Source organism: Sycon ciliatum, chromosome 2 (genome assembly GCF_964019385.1).
Source record: "Sycon ciliatum chromosome 2, ocSycCili1.1, whole genome shotgun sequence".
Classification (NCBI taxonomy): Eukaryota; Metazoa; Porifera; class Calcarea; order Leucosolenida; family Sycettidae; genus Sycon; species Sycon ciliatum.
Window position 1 is genome coordinate 33,716,762 of NC_088644.1, and position 12,235 is coordinate 33,728,996.

A 12,235-nucleotide genomic window follows, 5' to 3' on the forward strand; every position below is an offset into this window, starting at 1 on the left:
AGACAAAACATACATTACAACAAGAGTCATGCAACTATCAGCCATAGTTCAGTGGGACTACCACATGTCCTCCCTTCTTAGAAAAGACCAGCGGTCTACTGATAACGACTTGGCTTTCGAGTCGTACGCTGCGGACGGCCAGCAGCTGGCGGAACAGTACTAGGTGTTGCGGCCGTTGGACTGCCGGGAGCTGATGGAACTGTGGAATCTAGCGGAGTAGCTGTTGCTACTACCTCCGTCGGATCCACTTGCAGACGGTCAAGATGACGGCGGAAAGTCACTCCCTCTTCGGTCGTAATGACTGCATCATGTGGTGTTGCTGTGACGATGGTAGCTTTGTCAGTTGAGCCAGAGGGTTGCTTGACAAACACTGCTTGTCCAGGCACCAAGGTGCGGGATTTTGCTTGGTGAGCTGCGTCGAAAGTCACCTTGGATGCTGCCTTGTGCTGAGCATCGCGTTCACGCACTTCCTCGTCTATCTCTTCGTCATCGTCGGCAGTAGCCATGTTATCTACTGGCTGAAGCTGCCTGAGTGGAGTACGATAACCTCCTCGTAGTAGGAGATCTCCCGGCGGTTTGCCGGTAGTGGTGTTGATAGCTGATCGAACAGCTTTGAGCGCCACACGAAGAGTGTCGTCTGCTCGTGGCATGCCGGATTTCCGCATACGTTGCTTCAAGGTCCGGTGGAGACGCTCAACAGGGTTCTGACGTGGTGTGTAAGGCACAGTGCGTTCGTGGCTGATGCCCCACGATTCAAGCTGGTAACGGAACTCGTCGCTGCAGAACTGTGCACCGTTGTCGGAGATGACGTGCCGTGGCATGCCGAACAGCGTGAAGATCTGTTCCAGCGCCTTGATGATGTCCCTGGTCTTCTCAGCTGGTAAGCGGACAACTGCTGGATACCGACTGTACAAGTCCAGAAGGCTGAAGAAGGCGCTTTGCTGGTAATAAAACACATCAATAGCGACTATGTGCCAGGCATGTGGAGGTAGGTCGCGTGGTTTCAGCGGTACTGGGCGTATAGCTGCTTCTATCGCACATGGTGTACAGCTGGCTAGGAAATGTCGAGTTGCCGTGTTCCAACCGGGCCACCACACAGTCTCCTTGAGTAGAGCCAGTGTCCTGTCTCGACCAAGGTGTCCCTCGTGAGCCAGGTTCAGTACGTGTTGAGCTGCCGATGCTGGAATCACCACTCTTTCCCCTCTCAGAATGAGAAAGTCCGACGAGTTCGGAAAGGGCCACACGCTGAGTTCCGAACTAAGGGCTTGGTACGGTGCGAGCTCTGTCGCCGACGGCCATTTACCCGATCGCAGCGCATCTCGCACTGAGCACAGAGTGGAGTCACGCGCTGTTTCTCTGGCAATCAACTGGCGATGGGCTGAAACACCGTCTGCCACGGTGACAGCATGGACGAGAAGGAAACTCGGGTCAGCATCCTCAGCCGGCAGCCTGGACAATGCGTCAGCAATGTGATTCAACTTGCCGGGGCGATATTGCACGGTTAAGGTCAAGTCTTGCACTTTCAACACCAGGCGCTGTACTCGGAGACTAGCTGAGGCCAGCTTGTACGACGGCATAAATACGTGAACCAGTGGCTTGTGGTCAGTGATAATGGTCACAGGCATGCCGGTGTCATGACCCGGATCAGACTCGTCGTGAAAGCGACCATGCATTGAGTTCAGCAGCCAAAAGCTGGGCTCCGAAATATTCTAGAGTTCTGTAAGAACCATGATTAGTCCTACGAAGGATTTGGCACTTTCGTTAGTTGAGCAATCATGGCTTACAACTCGTGGCCTCGAGTCACAAGTGTTGTCGTACGGCGGCTACACCTTCAGTACAAGTCGTCAGCATTGTACTCACTACACTGTTGAGCTTGAGGGGACCCTGCTTAGTCCTGCAAGGGAGCTGATACCTTTGTTAGTCGAGCAAGCAAGGCCCCTCTTCTCGCGTCGTACGACGTAAGAAAGGGTCCTGCAAGTGCTTCGCGCACTGCGGACTCCGTTATCCCTTTTTGGGAGAGGTCACGGCTTGACCGTGAAGCACCCTACGGGGTAATGAGAGGGAAGAGCCTACGGGCAGGAGATGAAGGGTGACCAACGACCAAGGCAGCGTACGGAGGCGGCGTGCTCTAGCTGCAGCAACTTCCGACAGCATACTCCAGGCCCCGTCGCACGAAGAGCCTCGGAGTCCTTTCATGTAATGTGGGTGAGCGAGCTCCCCGTATTGATTGATCATTCTTTGTACTATATTCTAGTTTGGCTGATTGCACATATTGCACCACTGTTTGTAATATAGAAATAATCCTTACGCATTCTTGCCACTGTATACTTTTGATCACATAATGTAGCATATATAAGGAGCTGTTTTGCTAACATTCATCCTCGATTCTCGGGGAGCTCACTACTCCTCTCGATTCTCGGGGAGCTCACTACTCCTCTCGATTCTGAGAGAGTCACTCCGACTCTCTCCTGCTTTGGTCTTTTGACTCTACACACTTGATCTTTCGATCTAGTACTGCAATGGTTCAAATAAACACTGTTCAAGTGGAATTAGAAACCTGTCGTTCTATGTGAGCTAGCAACTTGGATGGCGACTATATTGGTCGTCTACCTGGGTAGCCACTAGACTGATCTAAGCCAAGTCACAAACCCGCCAAGCGCGGCCATGACACCGGTGATGAAGCTGCGGAAACGATTAGAGCCCCACGCGACCGCCAGTGCCTCTCGCTCGATGGTTGCATAGCGTGACTCTGCATCTGACAACTTTCTGCCTGCGTAATAGACAGGTCGCCACTCTTGACCATCTGTTTGCGACTGCTGTAGGAGTACTGCTCCAAGGCCATGACCAGACGCGTCAACTTCGATGCGGGTCGGCAGCGTTGGGTCAAATAGCGCCAGAATAGGTGCACTAGTAATCAGACTGCGTATCTTCTCAGCTGCGGTGTGGCAAGCCGCTGTCCAATTCCACTCGCCAGACAATAGTGCTGTCATCGGAGCGACAACCGAGGCAATGTTAGGAATAAACTTTGCCATGTAGGTTGCTAAGCCCAGAAATGCTCGGAGTTCGGCCACATTGGTGGGATCCGACATCTGACTGAGTGACTCAACCTTCGATGGACCTGGCAAAATGCCCTTCGCCGAGACGTGATGTCCCAGAAACTCCAGCTCTGAGACCTGGAAGACGCACTTCTTGTCATTCAGGGTGACATTGTACTCCTTGAGAGCCGTCAGGACTGCTGCCTTGCGTCGATCATGCTCTTCCAATGATGGAGCATAAATCAGAATGTCGTCTAGGTAGATGACTACCCCTTCACATCCTGCCAGAATTTGCTCCATCTTACGTTGAAATAATTCAGGGCCGCTGGACACGCCGAACGGTAGACGACAGAAACGGAAGTACCCCAAGGGTGAGGCGACCACGAAGGCATGACGACATTCAGGTGAGATCTCGAGCTGAGAATACCCGGACTTCAGGTCAAGCTTCGAGAACATCTGTGCGCCCGACAGTCGAGATAGAAGCTCATCAGCTGTTGGGAGTTGCACACCCGGTCGCCTTACCGCTGCGTTGACTTGTCGTAAATCTACGCACCAGCGCATGGTTTTGTCGGGTTTCGGTGTGGCTACCAGTGGCGAAACAAAGTCCCGAGCCGTTACTTCCTCCACCATCTCGACCACTCCTTGTTCTAGCCATGCATCTAGTTGTTGGCGTAGCGAGGTGAGCAGTGCCGGTGTTACCCGTCGAGATGACTGTTGAGACGGAGGGTGATCCGGATCGAGAGCGATTGTAGTCGGGCCGCGCATAGCAGGGAGTGACGCTAGGCCCTCGGCACAGGCTGGGATTTCAACTGCTGAAATCGGCAATGCCAGAAGACCTAAACGGATGGAGGCCTGCTCTCCCAGTAATGCTGGCACAGTGCATTGTGCATCATCGACTACAAAGATAGTCTCAGTCGTTTCGCGGCCCTGATAGCTCAGGTTACCCTCAAACACGCCCACAGCTTTTATGCGTTGCGTCCCCACTGGCTGGAGTGGGCATGGCGACGGTAACAGGACGTACCCCGATGGGAGTAATGACTTAGTGATGATGGAAACCATGCTGGCAGAGTCCGCTCTTAGCGACAAGGTGTGTCGGCAGTCCAATGTTACCTGCCTCAGAGGTAGAGTGAAACCGGTCTTCCCTGCCTGTACCCCGAATGTTTCATAGGCCTCTGGTGGCTGGGCGGACTGTACGGCGGGTGATGCTGCACCAGTTCGGAGTGACGAAACGGCTGGTGCTGATCGGTTGTGTTGCCTGGATGACGTGCTCTGCGACTGGGTCTGGGCACTGCGGTCCACTCGACCAGATCCGGCACGGCACACCGATGCAAAATGTCCCTTACGCCCACACTGGGCACATAACATACGCGCTGCTGGGCAGTTCGGCTTGCCTGGAGCGTGCGTCTCTCCACAATATCCGCAGCCTGATGCTGGCAATGGTGCATGTCCAGGTTGACGCGTAGCTGCATAGCTGACCTCTGGCACTGGTGCTTCTTTGGCACCCTCTTCAGCCAATACCACTGCCTGCGCCTTGGCTGCGGCGGAGCTCAAGTCCTGCGCATCGTGCTCCAAGACACTCTTTCGGGCACTGGCAGAGCTGAGCCCCCGTGCAAACAGGTGGACTCCCACAACTCCCAGTAGTTCCTCGGCAGTACGAGTGCTGGTCAGGTTGCAAACCCTCATGTCTTTTTGCACCCGCAGCCGAAAGGCCTGTACAGTCTCCCCAGGACGTTGCTCGACTGCAAACAATTCCGCCAAACGGGACGCTGCGCTCTGTTTCGAGCCGAAATATTCTTGGAACAATTTGATAAGATCGTTGTAGGGATTAGTTGCAGTAGTTGGCACTGTCGGGTAGCTCTGCCATAAGTAGTGACTTGCTGACTCGCCTAAATTGGCAGCTGCTGCCAAATACTGCTTCGACTGATCCTTCACCTCGTGGAGTGCAAAGCCAATCTCCAACTGACTACGCCAAGTAAGGAAATGATCGTTTCCCAGCTCATGGTCCAGGTCAAGGCGGACGCCGACTTTTACTTTTTCTGCCATTTCCCACGTGCGTGGTGAAAACTACAAACTTCAACGAGTGACTTATTAAGAAAAGAATCCTGTTCACTGCGCCAATGTTTCAGTCAACTCGTCAATCAGTTCACACCAGCCAACACGGTTCAATCCAGCAATGGGATTAATCAATACATGCAATAAGAATAAATACAAGGAAAACGGTTCTGGATAATAAATTAGGACACTATGGATCTGGCCGCCATTCTCGGGCTCTCTCTCTCGATCTCCTCGACCTTGCGCCAGGATCCGTCAATATGTACAATCACTACAAGTATCACGTGCGACCTACGTCGCTGGTAGACTGCATGGTACTACCCAGCGCTAGGGATAGGGCATGCCAAGTATGTGGCGAATGCGTACAGAAGGAACACAGTGCAGGTAGGTCTAGGATGCTTCTAGCATATCAGCAGATTACTGAAAGCGCATCAATGACAGAGACAAAACATACATTACAACAAGAGTCATGCAACTATCAGCCATAGTTCAATGGGACTACCACAGTATTCAATTCCGTCAATTCTGGAGAGAGGGCAGAATTTCTCTAATTCTGACGCCAGGATTGCACACTCGGCATGTGACCGGTCATGACTCATGGCCATGAGTCATGACCGGTCATGGCCATGACCGGTCATGACTCATGGCCATGACCGGTCATGACTCATGGCCATGACCGGTCATGACTCAGGCTGCGTTTACACGTCACCGCACGGCTAGTTTTCCGTTTTCAGTCCCGCATTCTTTTTTTCGTTTCGTGCGTTTACACGATCAAAGCTGGTCCGAGCTTGTCTTCGTTTGTGTCGTGTTCACGCGTCTACACGGGAGCAAAGGATCCGCCAAAGTTCGTCATGTGCCAAGTGTTGCCGTGGAAACACCAATCACACTCAAGTAATAGTTGAAAACAGGCCACAAGACAACACTCGTGACATGACTAAAATTGTAGAAACAATTTTTTGGTTGTCGGATCCGTGTTAACGGCCAAAAACGAAACTAATGTGACGGGAAACGAGGCCAGCACACCGTTTCGACTGTTCACACACCCATTTTTTAATATCCGGCAGAAAATTTCCGTTTTCAAATTCTTCCACCTTGGCCAGCGTTTTGGTTTTCTTCCATTTTGGCGTACGACTTTTACACTTTGTTCCGTGTACCGTGTAAATGAACCATGCATCCGAAAGGATTTTGTTGCGTTTTCACCCCTAACGTTGTCGTGTAAACGCAGCCTCTAGCACGCGAAGAGCCTCCCTGGCCGGCCTGGTGCGGAAACAGGGCTACAACTGCATGTTATTGCTATTTTTGTCTTCCCAAAAAGCTACTTGCCGCAGTTCAGTTTTCTCTCGGAGCTGAGTATAATTATTACCAGATCATTTCAGTGGGTGATCCTTTCACACACATGTTCAGCTTTATCGAAGCCCAATATGGTTGCCGACATGGAGCCTTCACCGGGACGGACCGGTACGCGATGTTGGGTCCACGTGTGCGCGAGGCTGTACAAGATCTCCTTTTACGACCAATTTCGTTTGTGACATGACATGAATATATTGCGTTGTAAATTCCAGTCGTTCGTTTACATGGCCGCAATCCGTACTTTTGGTCATTCGAGAATTATAGAACCCAGATCCAGAATTGTGTAAACGCCATGGTAATCGAAAGCGCCCAATGAGAGAGAGAGAGAGAGAGAGAGAGAGAGAGAAAGAGAGAGAGAAAGATAGAGAGAAAGATAGAGAGAGAGTGTGTGTGTGTGTGTAGTATGCGACCGAGTGACAAGGCAAAACTGGTTCAGTCTCTCCGACTCAAAACACAAGTAGCATCCTCAGGGAAAAATATTGCACGAAAAGACAAACGTAGGTAGCACAGAACTTATAGTATATTGAAAGACTCAAATGAAGGTAAGACGACAGAAACAACGGAAGCAAAGACTTTGCAACAACTGAACTGGGCAACTGACACACGGATCTATATACGGTACGAGATTGCCAGTTACAGCTCCGAGCGCTAGCTAGCGATCTCTAAATGAAAGCAAGGGATCTGATGGTGCCAGCAAAGCATAGTGCAATACATAGTAATACATAGTGATTTGTGTAGGGGAAAGTCCGTCTACTACAGAGAGAGAGAGAGAGAGAGAGAGAGAGAGAGAGAGAGAGAGAGAGAGAGAGAGAGAGAGAGAGAGAGAAAGCGAGAGAGCGAGAGAGCGAGAGAGCGAGAGAGCGAGAGAGAGAGAGAGAGAGAGAGAGAGAGAGAGAGAGAGAGAGAGAGAGAGCGAGAGAGAGAGAGAGCGAGAGAGCGAGAGGGCGAGAGAGCGAGAGAGAGAGAGAGAGAGAGAGAGAGAGAGAGCGAGAGAGAGAGAGAGCGAGAGAGCGAGAGAGCGAGAGAGCGAGAGAGCGAGAGAGCGAGAGAGCGAGAGAGCGAGAGAGAGAGAGAGAGAGAGAGAGAGAGAGAGTAAGTTACATTTATAAAGACAGGTAAGTCTAGCAAATGAGGACTGAAACCTCTACAACAGGGTTTTTACGCCTGAAAGCAGGTGCATGATTTAACAAGCAGGTTGTCAGTCTAGATTTTATGCGCAGATGGAGAAAAAATGCGCAGAATTTTTGTAATGAGATGAAAAGCAGAAATAATAAGAAATAATAAGAAAAGATGAAATGAAAGCCTGCTCACAACCCCGCCCAGCCTTGCGAACTGGGTATGGTGGATTAAGAACCCGGTTCAACGCTCGAGCAAGCGCTCTCCACTCAAGGTGTTCACAGCAACTGATAGGAACTCATATGGGGAAATTAAAGAAAAGAAATAATAAGATAAAGAGAATAAATTTCAACGCACCTCAATAAACGGAGCCCCACATACAGTACCTCAGAAAAGTGGATCTTCCGACCTGTGTTTTTGTTGACGTCGCAACCAGATGATGTAGCTGCTTCGCAGAGACGTCTTACTGCACAAATTACAAATATATTTTATTTTTTGATTAGAAAACCCAAGCGCTTTCAGAGCCCTCCGAAGAGAGTCCGGGATGAAACCACGCACACCTACCTCAACCGAAAAAGAAACGACCTGCCACTCGTTTGCTCGGCATTGATCGGCCAGATCCGCATACCGCCTGTCCTTCCGCGAGTTACTGACACTGAATCTGTCCTCAGCACAAACTGTCAACGCCATCCAGAATACAATCCTACGACTCGTAGAGTACAGAACTATATCTGGTCTTAGGGTTGTAAGTGCAACACAGCTAGGGAAAGAAATCTTTGCACTAACTGAGTCGACAAGAAGTTTCCAGTCTGAGGCCGCTGACAGGAGATCAGTCGTAACCAACTTTCGTCTGGGCTGAACGCGAACTGGCTTCTCTCCTGCCTTGCAAAACGAGATGAAGTCAAGCTCATTTGAATTTTCGGTTTGTACGGTGTTTGCAGCAGTGCGGATTCGAATCTCCTCAGCTCACGCATGTTCCTGACGATGACCCCGAGTACGTTGTCGTGCCTCCAGGTGTAACGTCTCTGGTCCAGCGCTACGCGACAAGCGACAAGCACGTGGCGCGTAGTACAGGCCCAGGCACGACACAAACTACAGTACGGATCCACTACGGTGTTTCCCCAACGGCGTAGGTTCGTCGGAGAAGGTAGCACGTCGAGGGTTGATGCGAGAAGAAATTTCAAATCCTTACCAGTACCACCGTACAAAAGGGATTTCCACGAAAGATCCTGCCACATCACCGATGTCCACTCCAACCACTTGCTTTGCACCTGAAGAGTCTTCAGCCTCAAAATCTGCTCCTGCGCGTTGATCTCCTCAAATGTTTGAAGGAGATCCTTCCTCGGGGGTTTGGAATGCTGCTTCGGAGCACGAGCACCCAACCCTGCACGATGACTTGAAGATGACGGTGGACGGAGAGTCCCTGAACCTACTGATGCCTCTGCACACTCCAGCTCTATTGTCGCCGCATATCGCTTTGTCAGCTTCGCATCCTTACTCCGACGCAGAGTGTACAGCGCCCTCATGCGCGCGTCCCCACTCGATCGAAGAATGTGCCATTTGATGGACTGGCACTTTTTCCACACCGTAGGAAGGTAGTGGAGGCGTAAGCCAAAGCGTTTGCGACTGCCAATAAAAAGAATGGCAGAGTTTGCGCATCGAGGTAGGCCTGATCATTTCTTCAGAAATGGTAAACACATAAAGTGCAGTTCACGTACAAAACCTTGTGTGAGTTCAAGAACCTGGAAGGACCAAGAAAGCTTGGGCACTACAAGATGGTGGTAAAGCCATAGCTTGTGGTGGTCTTGAAGCCAAGAGCCATCTACTTTTTGCATGAGAGACACAGGGAGTTGACGGATGTCTTCCCGCTGGGTCTGCTCAGAGCAATCAGCATGCAGCCTTCGCCCCAGGAACTTGAACTCTGCAGTGTCAATGAAAGCAATCTTCCTCCCTGACATCGTCAGGCAGGGATCGTAAGGTTTGTACCGGCCATCTACAAGCTTTGCTGCACTGCTTTTGCATTTGTGCGGCGGCGCCTGCATACATTGGGTCCACGAGAGAAAGTCCTCCGTGACCGCAATGAGTTTTTGACAACCTGCACTAGATTTGCTATAGAGGCCTAAGTCATCAGCAAAAGCTGTTTGGGACACTTGCAAAGGGGCAGATTTAAAATCATAGGAGAGGCAACTTAATTCAGGGGCTGCAAGTGAGTCCAGCAGAAGCTGGAAACAAATATTGAAAAGGACCGAGGACAAGGGGCACCCCTGGAAAACACCAATGTTGTAATTAAAGGTGGGAGTGTGTGGTTGTACGACGAAAGCGCAAAGACTGTCGTAGTAGGAAAAAATTAATTTCCTGAATTGCAAAGGAAGGCTGTAGTGGGTTAGAGCATACTGTATCAGATTGTGGCGCACTGAACCAAATGCATTCTTCAAATCTATCCACGCAATGCAAATTTGGCGTTTTGCCGTCTTTGCATCACGCATTGCCTCATAACAAAGTGATGACGTGTGCTCTAAGCACCCAGCCTTTGCAGGCATAAATCCTTTCTGGTTGTCACCATCGAAGAACTTATTGCCTAGCATATGTTTCAAGAGGCGCTTTGCAACTAAGGTGAAAAAGATCTTCCCGGACGTGTTTGCTAGAGCAATCGGTCGGAATTTCGAAGGATCATCAGACACCTCCCCCTTGGCCAGGAGTGTGATACACGCTACCTGCTACTGCCTTGGAATGATCTTGCTCTCCCAAACCCGCCCAAAGATGGTGAAAAGAATGGATTGAAGGGAGGGACAAAGCTTCCAAACTATGTATGGTATCTTGTCAGGACCCGGTGCAGAGGTGTTGCGACACTTCTTCAAAACATTCTGAAATTCAGTCCATGTAGGGGTCCCCTCATCGACTGGGTGGGTGCAATCCCAGGGCTTCCCTGCACTGGGGCAGGATTCGTACGAAGTGGCACGATCCTGGTCTGCATATGTGTGTTGGAAGTACTCAAAGCAGGTAGTGTCAGAGAAAGTGGGTTTGACATGGTTGGTTGGTTGAAACAATTTCTTTCCGAAGGCATATGGGTCCTTGAGAAAGGCATCCTGGTCCCTCTTGTTCCGGGATCGATCGTCGTACATCTTTTGTTGTTTCAAAAGACGCTTGATTTGTTTTCCAATTGAAAAATACTCATTTCTGAGCGCTGCAGGTACTTCGTCCGGGTTTTTGATCTTACGAAATTGGCGCTTTAAATCACGCCTGTGAGCCCGGAGTTTTTCCACTGCACGGTTTTTATTTGCATTCTTGTGTTTTGGTGGAGGTGGTGGTGGTTTCAGGTCGAAAGACCAGTGAATGAAGTTCTCTAGTTTGTCCAGAGTCTCTTCGATGTTAGTGTTTTGAGGTATGAGGTTGGGAAGTGTTGAGTGAGATGGATCTTCAACTGAGCGTTTATTGTGTGCCATGCCTTGGTGTTTTTGGCTGACGGTAGCAGTAGGGACTGCCGGACTTCTACCTTGTCCATGTCCCGTTGATTCAGGACATGAAGTAAAGACTCATTATGACAGGGAGTGGATTCGTGCAGGATTGTTCGCAATTCATCTCCAGGAGTCATTGTCTGACCTACAGATGGGCTGAAGTGCATTGAATCAATCATGGAAGTCGTCCGACCATCCCCGCTACTGCCGTCTGCTTTGGCTGAGGTGGTTGAAAGTGTTTTGTAGACCGGGCAGGTCTGTAGATGTCGTGGCAAGTTTTGTTTCCATTTGAGTTTTCTCAAACAGTGTGGACATGTTGTTTCCCGGTCTGATGGTGTAATGGTTGGTGTACTTGCCTCTGAAGTCATTGGAGTCTCGTGTGGTGGTGATGCAGAGACTGCTGACACAGCTCCAGCCTGCGATGCAGCCAATTTTTTGCATTTGTTAGTCCGCATATGTCGTGCAAGGTTATGTTCTTGTTTGATGGTGGTGTGACATTTCGGACATGTATGATGTTCACCTGTGTCATGCCGTGTACTGGAGTGCTTCCGCTGGCTTGAGGTCAAACCCAACGGATCGTCATATGGCACAGCAGAATCGTCTAGGGACACAGAGTGTTCGTGTGGTGCGTGCGTAGTGTCTAGGGCTTCATCCTCCTCCCCCTTTCGGAGCCCATGGGTGGCTGTTTTCCTATTTGAACTTGAAGCAATTTAAAAGACTCAGGAGAGAGCTAATCTCAAAAGCCTGTGAAAACGCCGAGGCGTAATTTTTGGAACCGGAGTAAGTTACATTTATAAAGACAGGTAAGTCTAACAAATGAGGACTGAGACCTCTACAACAGGGTTTTTACGCCTGAAAGCAGGTGCATGATTTAACAAGCAGGTTGTCAGTCTAGATTTTATGCGCAGATGGAGAAAAAAATGCGCAGAATTTTTGTAATGAGATGAAAAGCAGAAATAATAAGAAATAATAAGAAAAGATGAAATGAAAGCCTGCTCACAACCCCGCCCAGCCTTGCGAACTGGGTATGGTTGATTAAGAACCCGGTTCAACGCTCGAGCAAGCGCTCTCCACTCCAGGTGTTCACAGCAACTGATAGGAACTCATATGGGGAAATTAAAGAAAAGAAATAATAAGATAAAGAGAATAAATTTCAACGCACCTCAATAAACGGAGCCCCACATACAGTACCTCAGAAAAGTGGATCTTCCGACCAGTGTTTTTGTT

At 50.0% G+C, this 12,235-nt stretch overlaps 2 protein-coding genes across 2 annotated transcripts; both read right to left on the minus strand.

Moving 5' to 3' along the window:
- Positions 1-95: 95 nt before the first annotated feature.
- Positions 96-1,673, minus strand: LOC135810516 (uncharacterized protein K02A2.6-like). The gene has a single exon (XM_065324008.1). The coding sequence runs from the start codon at positions 1,671-1,673 to the stop codon at positions 96-98; it is 1,578 nt and encodes a 525-aa protein (XP_065180080.1).
- Positions 1,674-2,621: 948 nt separating this feature from the next.
- On the minus strand, positions 2,622-5,078 carry LOC135810517 (uncharacterized). The gene has a single exon (XM_065324009.1). It carries the CDS (start codon positions 5,076-5,078, stop codon positions 2,622-2,624), a length of 2,457 nt encoding a protein of 818 aa, XP_065180081.1.
- Positions 5,079-12,235: the final 7,157 nt, after the last annotated feature.